We start from the raw sequence: 19729 nt of genomic DNA on the forward strand, positions 1-19729 counted from the left end.
GTGTGTGTGTGTGTGTGTGTGTGTGTGTCTTCACTGAGATCATAATGTATTCACAATTTTATATTCTACTTTTTTTTTTTTAAACTTCATACATTTTTTGATGTTATAATCTTCCAGTTACTGTATGACTTTGGGCAACTTAGTTGATCTCTCTAAACTTTCTCATCTAGAATACAGGGGATAATAAAACCTATGCTCTCAGTTTTATTGTGAGAATTAAACAGTATATTTATATTAATTGTACTTTGCCTGGCACACTGTAACTATTTAATAAATACTAGGTATTAGTTTATTTAAATGTCTAAAAGATGATTACAATGAACAGTTATATTTTGAAGGACTAGTGACAAAAGATAAAAGTCAATTAGGCAATTACATTTGTAGTTTCATGAGCAATATTTAATTACCATAACTTTTCTATTCTTTTCCTTTGTGTCTGATAATTACATTTCTTAAACTAAAGGTAAACAAGTTTTGCATTTCAATTTAGCACCTAAATGATGAGTCTTTCTATAGCTAAGATACCAATTAAAAAGTGAATACAAATCAGCTTAAACAGTTACTATTGCACAGAAGAATCTTAAAGCACAGAAAGTCATGGGAAAAGTCAGTCTGTCAAAAAAGAATAAATACCAGCATGAAATCATAAAATCCTAAAACTAGAGCAGGAATTCAAAAACTAGCTGGTTCACTATCCCACCTTCAGACAGTATTTCATCTTTCAAGTCCTCTCATCTTTCAACAAATACTATTTTATGCTCTTTAAAAAAATAAAAAAATTCTATAACTCTCTTTTTAATAAGTTACACTATATCATAACTGCCAGAAAATTATTCCTACAATCTAACCTAAATCACTCCTGATAATAGCTGGGTCCTTTCTTTCTTACTCGGTCCTAATGAAAACAGTGAACAGTTGCTCATATGTGGCTTTATAACTTAACTTATTTTTATAATAATAAAGTTAGAAGTAAAGGAACAGCTGTCAAACAAGTACAGACAGGACAGTGAGATAAATTTCCCAAGGGTAATGCCCTCCACAAACTATCTTACAATACTTTCTGGACAAACATCCACCCAACAATATGCAAACCAAAACCAAAACCAAAACACCCCTCAACCTGCATACCAACAGAAGCCAAAAGACCTGATGATTGCATGTAAGAAAAACCAAACACAAAAACAAACAAACAAACAAACAAACAAACAAAAAACAACTTACGGACAAGTTCCAAGAGCACAAAGTAAAAATTAATGAACTGAACTGCAGATATTGGGAAAAATACTATGAAAGAGGAATTCAATAACCCCAGAGGGACAGTGTCTTTACACATCTGTGAGGCAAGGTGCTTGTGTTTGTTACATACCAAGTTTTACACTGCCAGGTACAAAATGTTCTTTTGAAAGTGTTATTTTTACAGAAAATATTGTGACAAAGAGTACTTTTCATTTGTTCTTTCCTGCTAACATGTCCCAATAGAGGGACAAGAAGCCAGGAGTAGCAAGTGGGTTGGCACCTGTTCAAAATTCTCTGTGGGGTAAAACAGTAGCTTTTGAACAATTCAAATATGTAAAATACATTTATTTTGTTTAGAAAGCATACACATACCAAATTACTAAAAGTAACTAATGATGCAGAAGGAAAGAAGTTAAGAAAACCCAATCTCCAAGATTCAAAAGAACTATCCATACAATTCCAGATGCTTCTTTAATGGAGGCAAAGCAAAATTAGGAAGCAGTAAATATTCAAAATTAATTCTTAGATGTAAGTGAAAAAAAAGGGAAAGCCATTAGCTTTATATAGTAAAAGAGAAAAAATATTTTCCCCTATGCTTTAAAAACACACTCCATGAAAATTTTTTAAAAAACAAGTCAAAGTTTCAGTTGTACAACAGTGCCATAAACTATCTACAGTCTGTCTCTCTTTCTCTCTCCCCCAAATCCATTAAAATAAAAACTTCAGGTAAAATACAACAACAAAAAAGACAACTAAATGAGGACTCTGAAAAGTAAAGAAAAGTAGATGAACTGTGAGGCAAGTAAAAATACAGAGAAGTATTCTGTACAGGGTGCTAAGAGGGCCGAGTATTCTAAATATTTTTTCCCTCTCTTTTTCTCTCCTCCACTCCCGTTGTTTTCCCCCTCTTCCTGTCACTTTCATGTTGCATAAGCAACCTTAGTTGAAAACATCTAACAATTTCACAAGTAAGAGTACAGGGAACTTTAAAAAGTAGATGAGAAAGAATATAAGAAACTGCATGCCAAAACTTTGCCACTAATCGCAAACTGCCACTAATCTAGGTGATTTTGTTGTTCTTCAGTAAATCACATTAAGGATCTTACTGAAACATACAAAGGCTATGGGAGTCAGATGCTCCTATAACTCCTAATTAAAAAGGAAAAAAAATTAAGATAAAGAAGAAATAAACAATTCAAGTAAAAAAAATCAAAAATATCCTGCAAATTTACAGATATCATGAAAAATATGACCAACTTAAAGTCAAATGTTTTAACCAGATTTCAAACTGTATAAATTTCATAATCAGCTGAATGGCTTCATTAAAATTTGAGTTCAATTTCTAAAATATCACTACCTTACAATCACACTTTAATAAGTTTACTATGAGCTGTCTTCAGAGAACTGGTTATGTATGAACCTTAATAAATATAATAACATATTATATTTACATAAGCCTCAGTTAGACCGCAAAACTTTCTAACTTAATTCAACTTAAAAACAGTTAATCATTTCTTGGGGCACCTGGGTGGCTCAGTCAGTTAAGCCACCGACTTCAGTTCAGGTCATGATCTCACGGTTTGTGGGTTCAAGCCCCGTGTCAGTCTCTGTGCTGAAAGCTCAGAGCCTGGAGCCTGCTTCAGATTCTGTGCCTCCCTCTCTCTCTCCTCCTCCCCTGCTGGTGCTCGCTCATTCTCTCTATCTGTCTCTCTCTCAAAAACAAATATTTTTTTAAAAATTTAAAAAAAAATAGATAAACATTTCCAAAATGAGCTTTTAAAACACTACCTACTTTTGCCAGATAAGCAAGTCCAGGAAAAATCTCATTAAAAATGGAAAACTTTAAATAAGAAAAAAAAAAAAACAAAACAAAGAAACAACAACAAAAAAAACACAGCAGCACCAATAATTGAAAAAAGAAATAAAAACACATGAAAATGATATAAAGTTTCACCTAGAAAATTCTTTGTTTCTCATTAAAATATTTTATATTTTTTCTAATTTACCAAATTCCTTAATTAATTTAACTGCAAACAGAAAAAAATGCTTTGACTATATAAGGAAATTGCTTAGAAAAATCCCTGTCATTCTTACTCTGGCACAGCAGAACTGGAAAATGATAAAGGAAAATGGATAAAGGAAAGAAAAGTATAAAAAATGAAGAAAGAGAAAGGGACTTTTACAGACTGGCCCCTAAGCCCAGGTGCTAAAGAAGCATATGTTCACAAGTTTCCCAAGTGAACTTTAAAAATCAACCATAAAAGAAATATAAAAGGTCCAGAAAAAAATGTTTTAAATAGTAAAAATTTTTAAGTAAGTTTTGTTCTAATTGTTCTTCTTTGGGAATTTGTGATACAAGTGAAAAGTCAAACAGAAGGACTCTTTGTTATATACGCATGTATCACCAGGACCTTCTTAACATGGTGTCTTGTATATTATACATGCTCAATGTCTAGTAAAGGAATAAATTAATAGGCAGACACATATTTCCCTTGTTTCATTTTAAACATAAAGTAGCTTGGGGTGCCCGGGTGGCTCAGTCGATTGAGTGTCTGACTTCGTCACAGGTCATGATCTCATGGTTCGTGGGTTCAAGCCCTGTATCGGGTTCTGTGCTAACAACTCAGAGCCTGGAGCCTGCTTTGAATTCTGTGTCTCCCACCTCTCTCCCCCTCCCCTGCTCACGCTCTGTCTCTGTCTCTCTTAAAATAAATAAACATTAAAAAAAATTTCCTTTAATAAAAAACAAATAAAAATAAAATAAAAATAAAGTAGCTTAAGAGAGAGAAATAGGGGGATGGGCTGGTAGGAGGTAAAATGGGGAAAAAAGGAGAGAGTTAATAAACCAGCATGTGTGGTCAGACCTAATGTTGCTAACACATAAAAGTGTACAAAGGCTATACATATGCCTTGCATGACATTTTCTAGCCCAGATATGTCCAAATAGTTGGATTATAATTTCAAACCATATCCTATGACCTTCTTTGATGGTTGGTTGACAATAAAAATTTTTGTGTATATGGAAAGAAAAACCCTCCCCTTCCAAGACTGGTGAAAGAGATGCTCCAAATCTCTGTGAAATAGAAGCAAAGAGAGGAGGCCCCTTTCTGTCAGAAAGCTGAGCAAACTTACATAAGCAACTTTCCTAAGCAGCTTCAACTCTGTGTCCTAAGATACAGACTAGAAAAGGAAGTTCCCACATGGTGAAGAATAACCAATGCTAGCCAGAGTGCCAAGATATTGGGGAAAGAAAATTACTATTGATATTCTGGCTTGAGGCAACAGGTATGAGAAGAAAGCCCTGACAAAGAGTAAAAGGGACATTAGAAAATAATTCTCACAGCACAGCCTTAATGGTCAATATTTAGCAAAAGAACAAAGGATGTTACCTTATAATCAAAGCTTCTAATGGATGCTGAATGTGCTACATGTAACAACTGACGATATGAATGTCAGTGGGATAGAACCAACTTGGGAACCAGGCCTGAAAGATACCATAAGAGAATTCTGGGGAGGGGTGCCTGGGTGGCTCAGTCGGTTGAACGTCCGACTTCGGCTCAGGTCATGATCTCACGGTTTGCGAGTTCGAGCCCCGTATCTGTGCTCTGTGCTGTCAGCTCGGAGCCTGAAGCCTGCTTCGGATTCTGTGTCTCCTTCTCTCTCTGCCCCTCCCCTGCTTGTGCTCTGTCTCCCAAAAATAAATAAATGTAAAAAAAAAAAAAAAAAAAAAATTAAGACAATTCTGGGGAATAAGTTTTCCAGAGAAATGAAACATGTATCTTAGGCATACGAGGAGTTCTGTGAGACAGGTAAAGCAAGTCTCAGGAACTAATAAGAAGGAAACCTATGTGGTAGACCCTTGAGCAAAAATTATCCTAGGGTAAAATTTGTCTGTTTTTTTTTTTTTATAACTTCTGACAAGTATGGGGGTTCATGTGTTACAGGTATCAACAAGAGAGTCAGGCTCTTATAGGAAGAGGTTTTAATATCAAATATACATTCACTTACTCATTTATTTATTCACTCATTCATTCTGATATATTCATTCCACTTACAAGCTTGTTATGTTTGGAGTGTCTGCCCAGGCTCTAGGAATATAGGTAGGTACATAGAATGAGGTATGAAGAATAAACAAGATTGACATGGTCTCTACATGGTTGAGCTCACTGTCTGGATGAAGAGGCAGACATTAAACATACATTAATAATTATTTAAAGACTAAACAAACAAAACAAACAAACAAAATATATAGGATGCTACAATACACATAACAGGCCTGGAAGGTCCTAGATAGTCAAATATAGCTTTCTAGAAGACCTGGTTATTTAAGCAAGAACATGAAAAACAAGTAAGAGAATGAATAAGGGTGTACCATTTGGAGCCTCTAATACTGGCTTTTAGGCCATTTTGGGGAAGGAAGGAAGAGATGTACGTAATAATGGCAGAATCATACTGATGGACCAGAGTTTTCCTCTAGATTCTAATCTGATAAAAGAGATCCATTTTAGCTTCCCTAATCTGTGACTTGACCAGTTACTATTCTCCTTCCTGGCCTCCTTTCTTTGCTATCTCTAGGAAAATCTGAAGTTGTGTACATTAGACATCTTGACACTACTGAAAAAGCAAAGCAGTATGATAATTAAACATGGATAAGAAAAGCCACTGAGAACAAATTCTGCATGTTAGCAGCACATCCACCTAAAATGTAGCTAAGTACTCATGAGGGGCTGAGGGATATTTAAATCAGATAATTAAAGGTTCAAAGTTAATAGTTTATCCTTGTTAAGCTGGGATGAGAATGGCATTTCACCACAGTGGTGTTCCTCCCCAAAACCCATATCCTAGCCTAACCATAGTAAAAACATCAGTCAAACTCAAATTGAGGGACATTTTTCAAAAGACCTGACAATATACTCAAAACTGTCAAGGCCATCAAAAACAAGCTAAGAATAAACACTGCTACAGCCCAGGGAAGCCCAGGAGACATGATAACCTGGATGGAATCCTGAAATAGACAAAAGCCATTAGGAAAAAAACTAATGAAATCCAAATAAAGCATGGAAGAAGTTATAAGTGTTCAAAAAGGTTCAATTCAGAAGGCCTGGGTTGCTCAAACTCCACCCATTCTAAAGAAACTCCAGCCAATGACAGCCTTCTGGGAGATAATCTCTGGGCCTTTTAAATATCGTCCCTGATAAGAATGTTTTTGTATGTGAGGCCTTAGGCTATGCTGTACCTATTTGACCAGATAAGTTCACCCTGACAATGTGATTTAAGAACATCTTAAATTTTTGGCCTGAAAAAAGCTGGAATTTAAGTAGCTAAGGTCAGATGTGGAGTTGCTATATATACAGTACATGGCTGACCTCCAGTAAAACCCTAGACACCAAAACCCATATGATTCTCCTTGGTCAATAACACTTTACATATATTGTCACATTGTTTCAGGTAGAACTAAGTATGTTCCCATGTGATTCCATTGTGAGAGAACACCTAGAAGCTGGTGCCTAATTTCTCTGAATTCACCCTGTGGGCCTTTTTTTCCCTTTGCTGATATTGATCTGTATTCTTTCACTGTAATAAATCATAAGCATGAGTATAATGGCTTTTGACTCCAGTTAGTCCTTCTAGTAAATCAAGCCAAAGAGTGATCTTGGGACTCCCCAACAAAGACAGACAGATGATTAAATTATAAGCAGCTTAGACTTCTCTAGAACTCATTCTCACATATTCCCCTCCTATCTCCTAGTACTCATCTATAGCTCTGGACAGCAGAAAAAAAAACCTTTTATCTCAGGCCTTTAAATTTATTTTTTTTTAATTTATCTCTGGCTTATAGTGGAATTTTCAGATATCTGCTAATTTTCAGATTATGTTTAATCAATCTACCATATTTTTCCCACTTCAGCATCATACCCCATTCCATCTTAGAGCACTGGTCTTTCTATTGGGTCAAAACCAGAAGGTTCATTCTTAATACACTTTAAAAAAAAAAAAAAACCTACATAAAAAACTACAAAGCATTTCTCTGAAAAGTACATGAAATTCTGACAGCAATTTTAACATGGGACATTGGAATACATCCCACCCTGTTGCTTGGATATAAATCTTTATAAATAAGGGACACTTAAAAAATGCCAAAAAGACACTTTTGTTTCTGGCCAATGAGTAAAAGGGTTAAGATTTACGTTTCTGTCTGAAAAAGAAAAAACTAAAGAAAGTGACCAAATATATGAAGCATCAACTCTCAGAACACTGGCCATCAGGCAACAAAGGACAATGCACCTTGAGAGAAAGGAAACCAACTATCTGATTACACACAACCAGTTGCCTGGAAAAGGTCACAGGTCACAGCAATGAAGGGAAAACACAGGCAGAACCTGCTGTCTCCAGAGATGAAAAGATAAAGCTAGAAGTTTGGGAAAGCCAAAGAGGCTAGGTATCACAGAGCAGAGGATTACAGACAAAAGAAGTCCACAGGGAGAGAACACCTGAAATCTGATGAGGGTCTCCTTTATATGTACTGTTATCTGTGTATATGTGAGAAAAACAAAATAAGGATGGAGGAGGGATGGTGGTGGAAAGAGGTCAGAGACCCAAATGAATTAGAGGGAATAGTGCCTGCCCTCAACAGGGATGTTGTGATTCACAGGGCTTTAGGTAGAGTATTGATAAATGATCCTACCTCAGTAGTGGGGAAAAATTATCCCTAGACACAATACTGCCCTGGTCTCACCTAAGGAAATTTAAAGGCAAGAACCCCCACCTCAATAATCAAACTATTTCCAAGTAATTTAACCACACCCAGAACAAACTTTAGGAGTATTTTTATAAATATAAAAATAATCCAGCTGCCAACAAAGTAAAATTCAAAATTTCTGGATTCTAATCAAAAAGTACAAGCATGCAAAGAAAATACAGCCCATAAGAAGAAGAAAGATCAATAAGTTGAAGCTGATTGAGAAATTATAGATGATAGCATTAATAAAGACATTAAAATAGCTGTTCTAAATGTATTCCATATGTTCAAAGAAAGGAAACACTAAAAACACTAAGTAGAGAAGAAGAAAATATAAAAAGGATAAAAATCAAATTTCTAGAGAAGAAAGCTAATTTAATGTCTATAATTTTAAAAATGCAATGGATAGCGCTTATAGCAGATTAGAAATTTCAGGGGGGTAAAATAAATTAGTAGAATGGTAAGCAAAACAACAGAAAGTAACTAAAATAAAGCAAAGAGAAAAAGAAAAGAAAAAAATGGACTTAGCATTACTGAGCTTTGGGACAATCTCAAGCAGACAAATGTACATGTATATTTTGAGTCCCCAGTGAGATAGTCAGGCAAGAAACAAACTAAATATTTAAAGAAATAATGGCCAATTTTTTTTTCAAATTTGATTAAAACTATAAACCCATACATACAAGACCATCAATGAACCAGCACATGAAACATGAAGAAGCTACAAAGGCACATCATAATTAAATTGCTTAAAACCAATGCTAAAGAGAAAATATTAAAAGCAACCAGAGAATAAAATATATATTACATATGGAAAACAAAGAAAATGGAGACAGCAAATTTCTTTTCAAAAATATTGCAAGAAAGAAGAGTGGAGGAAAAACAGTAAAGAATTTGGGGGGAGGGAGGATACTATCAACCCAAATTCTTTATCCAGTGAAAACGTGAAAATATCTTTGTAAAACAAACCAAAAAAACCCTTTTTTCAGACATAAGAAAACTGGAATAATTCATGACCAACACACCTGCGTTACAGGAAATGTTAAATAAGCCTTTTAGGAAGAAGGAAAATGATACCAGATGGAAATTGAATCTATACAAAAGACAAAAGAAGATGAAATGATAACTACATTGAATAAATATAAAGATTTTTTTCTTTTAAATCTCTTCAAAAGAAAATACCATTTAGAGCAAAATGATGACAATATACCGTGGGGTTTACAAAATATGTGAAAGTAAAATGTATGACAACGGCACAAAGGCCAGAAGGGGAGCGATGGAAGTAAACTGTTTTAAGGTTCTTATTATACTATATATATGATATATTATCACTTAAAGGTAGACTGTGATAAGTTAAAGATGTCTCAAGGGAAATTTAAAAATATTATGAACTAAATGGAAATAAAATACAACATATCAAATATGTGGGATGCATTTAAAGCAACTGAAAGCTTATATTAGAAAAGAAAACCTAAAATTATTAACCACAATTCCCATCTTAAGAAAAAAAGAAGAGCAAATTAAGCCTCATGCTAACAAAAGGAAGGAAATAAAGATGAGAGTAGAAATAAGTGAAATCAAAACCAGAAAAACAATAAAACACAACACTGACAATTTGAAAAGATCAGTAAAATTGATAGACCTTCAGTCAGACTAACCATGGGGGGGGGGGGGGAAGACACAAATTACCAATATGAGATATAAAAGACAGGACATCACTACTCATTTGGTAGACAGTAAAATGATAACAAGAGAAAACTATGAATGACTAACTCCATCAATCCAACAAAGCGAAATGGACCAGTTCCTTAAAAGATACAAACTACCAAAACTTACTCAAGAAAAAAACAAAAAACTTGAATAGTCTGTATTTATTGAAAAATTAAATTGTACTTAAGTCTTCCAAATAATTAAAATTCTAGACCCAGATGGTTTCAGTGCAATACATTTAAGGAATTAATACTAATTTTACACAATTTCTTCCAACACATAAATGATGAGAGACCACGTTCCAATTCATTCCATAATACAAGCATTTCCCTAATACCAAAACCAGACAAAAAACTTCATTAAAAAAAAAACTACAGACAAATCTCTCTCATGAACATATATAAAAAGGGTGCTATGTCACAATTCCACTTGAGTGGAATTCATCCAGAAATACAAGATGGATTCAACACTGAAAATCAATGTAATTCACTGTATTGACAAACAAAAAAACAAATTATGATCATTTCTACGATGATGCCAAAAATACATTCAACAGAACTCAACAACCATTTTGGATTAAAAAAAAAAAAAAAATTCTCTCTTCAAACTAGGAATAGGAGTAGAAAGGAACTTCACCTAATAAAGAACTTCCAAAAAAAAAAAAAAAAAAAAAAACTACCATCATACTTGATGGTGAGGGAGGGAATAAAGAGTTGTTTAATATAGGTATGGAGTTTCAGTTTGGGAAAAAGAAAAATTTCTGGAGATCTGGATGTGGATGGTGGTAATAACTGCACAGCAATGTAAGCATACTTAATGAGGCCAAATTATACATTTAAAAATAGTTAAAATGGCAAATTTTATGCTATGTATATTTTGCCACAGGTTAAAAAAAAAAAAAAAACACTTTTCTCATATATGGTCCTCCTGACTGCAAGCTATAATTGTAGTTTCTATAATGCTACCATCACACACAAAAGAGCAGGGTTAACCCTACCTGGGGGGGGGGGGGGGGGGGAGGGGGGGAGTTAGTCAAAGACCTAAATGTAAGAACTAAAACTATAAACTCAAAATATAAGGTAAATCTTCACAACCTTGGATTTGGCAATGGTTTCTCAAATGTGGTACCAGAAGTACACACAAGAAAAGAAAAAACAGATGCACTGGACTTCATCAAAATTAAAAATTTGTGCTTCCAAGGTCACTATTAAGAAAATGAAAGAGGCAGCCCACTGAATAAGATAAACTATTACAAATCATACATATCTGATATCAGATATCATATATCTAATAAAGGACTTGTATCCAGAATACATAAGAATTCTTACTACTCAATAATAAAAAGACAAATAAATAACCCAATTAAAAAGGGGCAAAGGATCTGAATAGACATTTCTCCAAAGAAGATACACACAACGGCCAATAAGCAAATGAAAAGATGCTCGTATCATTAGTCACTAAAGAAATGCAAATAAAAAATCACAATGAGATATCATTTCACACCCACTAGGATAGCTATAACCAAAAAGATAGTAAGTTTTAATGAGGTTATGTAGAAACAGGAACTCTCCATACACTGCCGGTGGGGATGTAAAATGGTAGCCACTTTGGAAAACTTAGTTCCTCAAAAGGTTAAAGACAGAATTACCAACGACCTAGCAATTCTACTACTAGATATAGACCCAAAAGAATTAAAACAGATGCTCAAGCAAAAACTTATATATAAATGTTCAAATTCAACTTTATTTATGACAGTCAAAAGATAGAAGCAATCCCAATGTCTATCAACTAATGAAAAGATAAATCATAACGTGCAGTATCCATACAATAGAATATTACTTAGCAATAAAAAGGAATGAAGTACTGATACATGATGCATGGATAAACCTTGAAAATTTTATGCTTAGTGAAAGAAGCCAGTCACAAAGAATCAAGTATCTTATAATTCCATTTATATGAAATGTCTAGATTAGGCAAATCTATAGGGATATAAAATAGATAAATGTTTGCCTCAGGCTGGTGAGGATGGGCAGGTTGGGAGATGATGGGTAAAGGGTACAGGGTTTCTTTTGGGGGGTGATAAAAGGATGTTCTAAAGTTGACTACAGTAATGGCTGTACAACTCTTTAAATATACTTGACCACCAAAATATGCCCTTTAAATGACTGAATTGACATGGGAATTGTACCTCAATAAAGCTGTTACCAAAATATGAATATATACTTATATAGAAGGGCAAAAGAACTATTTCTGAGAAATAAGAACATTTGTGAACCAAAATTCTTCACAAGATATTCAGTCATTTAACAAACTCTTATTATTTGGTTGTTACCATTTGCCGAGCAGTGGAGATACAAAGATGAACAAGACAAAAGGTCCACAGGGATATATGCATATTTTGTGTATTAGGTGTATTATATCCACAAGCCATATATGTGTATTTTGTGGGTGTGTGTTAGGGATCACACTGCAAGATCTTTGGTAACTGAGAGGTCAGAAGACAATTTTCCAGGCAGAGAAGACCACACATGCAAAAACAGGAGTGGTTCAACAAGAGGAGAGCATAATGTTAGAAAAAAGTTGAGGCACGAGCCAGGTTACAAATACCAAACTAAAGAGCTTAGACTTCATTCTAAAGATGATCAACTGGTAGTCATGCTGATGGCTTTTAAGCCAGATCAGTAATTTCTTTTGGATAAATTACTCAATGAAGAGATGGGAAGGACTAAAGGGCATGATCAGATGATATATAATTACTCCATATCTGTACAAGGTGAAATAAAGAAGTATAGTACCACAGAAGAACCACACTAACTACCAATGAGTTCCTTTACACTAAATGAAAATCTGTGTTTTTAGCAAACACTCTTCAAGTATTTCTTATTGACCAACTATAACATATAAGTATAGCATATATCTCTATGGTAACCTCAACATTATTTATAAATTCAAAAGAAGACATGCATCAGAAAACAGCAAATTAAGAGCTTTCCTTCTATAATCTGACAGGAAAAGTCTTTCATTTCACCAAAGTTAACCAGAATCAGAGCTGAGAGCAGAAACCGTTGATCTTTCCACTAACTTTTCTATCTCTCTCATGTCTCCTACAGACTATAAGCCTGAGGAAAGTAAGGTATAAAAAGAAAAGTGGAATGAAAGAGTTAAACTTCTAAAATATTTAATACACTTAAAACTACAATCTTGATTTTGGCACAGAGTATTTCCTGGTTAAAAGTAATCTACTTTCCCAAATGTGCTTTCCTGTTCAATTGTTATTACTTAAAACTATAAAAATGCACAAGAGAAGTTGGCAGGGAAGACTGGGATCTTGGGAGTGATAGAAGACACTCTTCTGTCTAGACAACAAGAGGCAAAATCAAAAGAAACCGAATTCAAAAGACTTGCCAAGAACCAATATGGAATTAATAGAATTTCCACAGGTTGTATATCTATTCCAAAAAAAGCAATCTGTTATTTAGTAAAGCATCCCAGAAACCCTCAATCCTTTGAATCTGTTAAAAATAAAGAACATATAGAATACAGTACTGTTTTTAAAGAACAGAAACTCAAATTCTTTCTAATTATCCTGAGGGTACATGAAGAATGAAATGTAATTATGGTCAATTAAACTATTTAACTCTCTGAACAGGAAAAGTAATGCTAATGAGCTCATCTTGTGAAATTCAACTGCCTTGTCACATTCTGATGTTCTATTCTCATCTGAAAAGATGCCAAATGAAAATACACCAGTCAATTTTGAATATGTAATTAGTGAAACAGTCTTTTGATTATTCATATAATTAAGTTTGCTACTATTTAAAATGGGAGTAAATGAGGTATGTTTATTTAACTAATGACATTTGGTATACACTCAATTTGACTGCTGACTACTTATAAATTTAATCTGGATCCAAGCTTACAAAGAGTTTTGAGGCTATACACTTAGTCTTAAGGCTCTAGTTACAATTTGCTTTTAAAAAGTGGGTTCAAATGAAAGTAGAGGTCTCTCTTTTTATTGGCTTTTAACTTATTCTGAACCAAATGTCCAAATTCTGAAAACTGCAATCCAAAAGCAGTACCAAAAGCATAAAGATGGATTATTTCCAAATAATGAAACAACCTAAAACTACCTAAAATGAAATAGGGAAACCCTGGGGGTGGGGATGATTTAAGATATATAAATGAATTAAACTTGATGGTAATCAATTTGTATATATTTGGTTAAGAATGCCATTTACCAGTGATCCAGTGATAATTGCTATGGTATATATAAAATGGCTTATTTATTGTAAATACAATATGTAAATACAACTATTGAAAGCATTGGTTTTTTTTTTTTGGTTTTTTTTTTTTTTTTGCTTATCTTAATAAAATAAGAATTTCTAATACATCAAGAAAGCAACATGTTTTGGTAGAAAATATAAAGGACTATTCTGTATCCTTCCAGAACAGACAACTTAGCACTATTACAGGCATATTTACTCCAAAATTGTTAAATTCACTGAATAAACAGTAAGGGTTAAAATTCACTAAAGAAACCACTTGTTTTATAAAATGCAAAGAATCTGAAGAATGTTACATGAAGGTAAACAAAAATATTAAGCTTTAGTACAGAAGAAGGATGCAATATTCTTTAAATATATGTGAAATTGACCATCTGTTTTGTTTTGTTTTTCCAAGAGAATTATAGTTGTTCACTTATCCATTCAGCAAATATTGATTGGACATCTATTATGTGGTAGGACAAATATAAAGGATAAAAATAAGAACTGCTCTCACGGAATTTAAAATCCCTTAAAAAGCCATCCAGTTTAGACCAATTATCTAAAAATTTAAAATTTTCATAGAAAGAAGAAGGTATATAATTGATAGTTTTCATTTTCTTATTTTAAGTCCCTACCCAAAGATTATCCAGTATTATTCCTCAAAATAAAAAATAAATTCTAGTGGCAGGCAAATAAAAAAGGACTAAAGTAAAAATAAAATAAGACTTTATTTAAGTTCTTTATAATTTAAAATTTTTATCACATAATTATAAATTAAAACAATCTTTCTGAGGGGAAAAAAAAACAGAGCTTAATGACATTTGCCTTAAACTTTAAAACCACATATTTCCGTCTGATAATTCTGCTTCTGGGAAACATAAATGCAAAGGTTTGGACATAAATGTGTATATAACCATATTAGAAAAAAACAGGAAAAATAAACAGATTTTCTTTAGAATGGAAGAAGGATAAAACAATTACAGTTTACCACATAACAATCTATTAAACAGTCATTTAAAAGACGTTTGCTGAAAAATTTTAAAGTAAAATGTTTACCATATAATTTTAAGTGAAAAAAGAAAAATATAAAACTATATATTCTAAGATTAGTTATTTTTTTTAAATTTTTTTTTAACATTTATTCATTTTTGAGACAGAGAGAGACAGAGCATGAACAGGGGAGGAGCAGAGAGAGAGGGAGACACAGAATCTGAAACAGGCTCCAGGTTCTGAGCTGTCAGCACAGAGCCCGACGCGGGGCTCGAACTCACGGACCGTGAGATCATGACCTGAGCCGAAGTCAGACGCTTAACCGACCAAGCCACCCAGGCGCCCCTCTAAGATTAGTTATATTAAAATATCTATATGCATAGAAAAACAATCTTTAAAAAAATGTTAAACTATTAGAATTATAACAAAATATTAACAGTTGTTATTTCTGGGTGAAAAACCAAAATTTCAAAATGCACACTGACATAGTCAAAGATTCTAAAGATTCCTGTGGTAAAGAAATACATTTGATTTTAATTACCAATTAATTGTAAAATACATTTGACTTTTAATACACCAGTTGCTATAATCACCAATTCAGAAAGTCCACAAAAAGGAAACATTACATTTCAGTAAGTAGCTAACACTTGTGGTCTCCTGATTAATAATGCATTACATTGTAATTGGCAATATTCCCACCTTAGGACATTTCTTTTCAACTTAAATATAACTAGGCAAGTGTGATTTAGAAGTCTTAATGTCACACGATGAAATGTTTTCTCAAAAGATGCTGAATGCTCAATTTACTATTTAAAAAATGTTCACAATTAACTACCTGCTTGAAACAGGTTTTCTATAGCAAAGTAAGTAGTAAACCTTCTGCAGATATAATTTGGAGATATTTTTGTATATGTGATAGTCTGAAAGCAGAAGAGAAAAATTTTAGCAATCCAATTAAAGAAATGTTGACTTCTCAGGAAAATTTTTACAATCTGAAGTGAGCATAAAAAGCAATGTAAAAAAGTACTTTGACCAGGGCTAATCACCCTGGAGCTCATGAGTAACATCACAGTACACCATGGCCTTAGGCCAAGTAATAAAGTGCCAAATGGAAAATGGCACAAGTCCATGGATTGTAAATACTGTATCAGAAGAAAATAAAGGGGGAAAAAAACCTCTCATTAGAGCAATTAAAAATGCAGTTGTAGTATCAGTTCCTCTGATGAATAAATCAGTTCAGCAATTCCAAAAGTGGACAGCCACTGTTCAAACACATTCTCTATTGGCAGTAATTTTAAATTTAAAAAACTCACTGTATGTTTCTCTAGTTCCTAAACTTTTTTAAACACTGAAGTGTTTTTGGATGGAGTAGCTGGTTTATAACCCTATCACCCGAAATTTTCACATGTGGCATTTGATGAATATGCATTTACTTGACCCATTACATTATGTAACTGTAGCCAATAAAACACAGATAAATACAAGTAAAGATATTCATACCAATGTGCCCAAACTTTAGACCATAAATTCCAAAGAAATGAAAAGTTTCTACTAATCCAACATCAATCATTAGTTATTCCATAATTCCATTTGTTAAATTATTCATACTAAATTAGCATGTGCTACTACAGAACTATAGTAGAACCCAAAGTTAAGCTGTAAGTTCATTAGTGAATTCGAAAATGTTTTCGAAAAAACATTTAAAATCACATTAAGTTGCCTAAACTAGAAGGTAGTCCTTAGAGATATTCCTAACTGAGGGCACTGTTTTCCACCTTAATTGACAAAACAATTGTGTTCTATAAGAAGTAAACAAGCATCTTCATCGCTTAAGCTTTTGCTAACTACCATAAAGTTTAGTGGCTCAAAAAAAACAGACATTTGATATTTCTGACAATTCTAAGAGTTAACTGGGTGGTTTTTCTGGTTTAGGTAAACTTCAGTAGGGGTGGGATAGTCTAGCATTGTGTCTGTCAAATGTCTGACAATTGGCAGGATGGCTGAAAGGAGGGAATCTCAGCTAAGAGGGCTCATTTATGCTCCGCATGGTATCTCACCTTCCAGGAAACAAGTACAGATATCACAGCATAACTAATGCAGGAATTCCAAGAGTCGCAAGAAAAGGCAAGCCCTAGGTGCTTTCAAGTCTGCTTGCATCATGATTGCTAATATCCTATAAGCCAAAGCAAGTTACATGGCCAAGTACAAATTCAAAGGGTGGAAAACCTGACTCCATCTCTTTTATGGTAGGAGCTACAAAGTTGCAGTGCAAAAAGGGCAAACAGAATGGTGGGAAAAATCTGTAGTCAGTTTATGCAATCTACCACACTGCAAAATGCAGAAAGTATCTGCCCCACATGGTCCATGGCCAAATAAGTTTCCATAATAGCTCTCTTTCACACTTCTTCATATTTAAAAACCCTGAAAAGTCCTACAGCAAAGAAATACAACTGATTTCATTTAAACCAGTACTTCCCAAACATATTTGGCCACAAAATACATTTTCCAAGGAACAGTCCCCTTTAAAAGTGAAAAACAAAAGAACAAAACACCAACAAAAAAAGTGAAAACAAACCCATTGATCTCTCCCCACTATATGGTTCCACACAGTCTATTCCATTGACTTAGTATCTTTATAGTCTCTCTCAGTTTTTTTGTTTGTTTTAGCTTACAGCAATTATAAACCATTAGTTAATGACCAAGAGAACTGTTAATATACACACAATGGGGAAAAGCGTACAAAACTATGTCTGACTCTCTAATACAGCTCTAAGTTTTAAATAATTGTAACGTGTGAGCTTTTACAAGGGAGTATCTCAGAAGCAATAAGACAAACTCAAAAAGAAAAACTAAAGAGGTGATATTACAGAAGCAAAGGGAAAGAGTAGTCACAAAGTTCCATTCTTCCATCAGTGCTCTCCTAAAGTGTCAGAGAGCAATCTATAAACTTTCCTCAAGCTATACCAAGATATAAACACTCCTTATGATCAAGCCAACTTTAACAGCCCATCCCTTACCCCAATACAATGCAGGACACACCATCAATGCTTTGTTTCAATGCCATTTTCTGCAAATATTAATATATTCAAAGAAACATTTCTTTCCTGAATGTTAGGCCTACTTGGGTGATAAGAGAACGTAACAGATGATCCCCGCCCCCCCCCCTTAAAAGGTAGCTTCTGATGTCCTTATGGTGATTTGATTGTGAACTGTGCAAAGCATGTCAATAATTGAGAAAATGTAAAAGAACCTGAGGAAACACCAGGCATCATAACTTGAAGATTTTTTATATTCTAAAATTAGCCTAGTTGACATTTCCTTATAAGACTAAATATGCAATTAGCATACAACCCAGCAGTTGCACTCGTGGGCATTGATTTTAGAGAAATAAAAACTTACATTTACACAATACCTGCAGACGAATGTTCATAGCAACTTTATTCATAATTGCCCTAAACTGGAAACAGCTCAGATGTCCTTCAACAGGTGAATGACTAAGCAAATTATGGTACAGCCACACCATGGAATACGACTCAGCAACAGAAAGAACAAACTATTGTTGCACATAACAGCTTGGATGAATCTCCTTGGAATTATGCTAAATGGGAAAAAACTGTATAGTGTATAGTTAGATTTATATAACATTTCTAAAATGACAGAATTTTACAAACAGGTACAGAACAAGGTTAGTATGGTTATGAAAGAGCAAAGCAAGAGATCACTGTGGTGATGGAACTATTCAGTATCTCAATTCCAGTGACAGATACACAAAACTTTGCAAGTAATAAAACTGCACAGAACTAAACACACACACACACACACACACACACACACAAATAAGTACAAGTAACACTAGAAATCTGAATAAGATCAGTGATTATATCAGCATGAAAATCCTGCTTGTGATAGTGTACTAATTGTTTGCAAGAGGTTACCACGCAGGGGGAAAGTGAGTGAAGAATACACAAGATCTCCCTACAGTATTTCTTACAACTGCACTGAATCTCCAATTACATCCATAAAAATTTCAATTAAAAATTTTTTTTTTTTTTAAGTTTAGCCTGGGTATATTGTCTCTATGCAGTCTCTGTTTCTTTCAGAGTTAAATCAAACAGTGTGGCTAGCATGGGAGTACAAATGACTTACATTTGGTACATCGATTGCTACTTCCCTCATAGCACTGGGCCTGACGTCATTCATCCCTTGTAAGAAATCATTCAGAGTAATCTTCACCAGCCCAGCCATCTTGCTATCAGAGAGATTAGGCTGTTTCTTCAAGACTCTCCGTAAGGCATAGAGACCTGCAAAGAGAAAAGTAATACAAGATTTATCTTCTACCCCATAAATACAGACTGAACCATTACCAGTAAAAATAATAATAAACCCAAACTTCACACTTCTAGCATTTCAAATCATTTGTTTGTGTGTGTATATGAAGGTAGAAGGATAAGGAAGAGGACTGAAAAATGTGGGCGATGAAGGCAAAAATCCAAATGCTTAGTTTGGGCAGTAAAAATATGACATACTGGTATGAAATATGAAAAGACAGATATTTTATAAACATGAAATAAAATTTACAAAACAACATCTACAAAAAAAGACCATAAAGATTTATCAGAATAGCCTGGGGAATAACACACCTCCTGCCTCTGCCCTTTTTATTAATACATTCAATCCAGAGTTATAGGTTTTGTAAGGTATTGGCAGAACATCTTAAAGGAAATATTCAGTTGGCAGTCGGAAATGTGGTTTTGGAACTCAAGAAAGAATGAGACTTTAGAGCTGTGTG

General features: G+C 33.9%; 1 protein-coding gene across 4 annotated transcripts in view; it reads right to left on the reverse strand.

Annotated features, from left to right (window-relative positions):
- The window catches only part of AFG2A (AFG2 AAA ATPase homolog A), a 364625-nt gene that overhangs the window by 297502 nt on the left and 47394 nt on the right, over nt 1-19729 (reverse strand). For all 4 annotated transcript variants that reach the window (XM_058721440.1, XM_058721439.1, XM_058721442.1 and 1 more), the window contains exon 10: nt 19087-19241. In XM_058721440.1, the coding sequence (XP_058577423.1) occupies nt 19087-19241 (155 nt within the window). The remainder of the gene's footprint in view (nt 1-19086; nt 19242-19729) is intronic.

This window comes from Neofelis nebulosa, chromosome 3 (genome assembly GCF_028018385.1).
Source record: "Neofelis nebulosa isolate mNeoNeb1 chromosome 3, mNeoNeb1.pri, whole genome shotgun sequence".
NCBI lineage: Eukaryota > Metazoa > Chordata > Mammalia > Carnivora > Felidae > Neofelis > Neofelis nebulosa.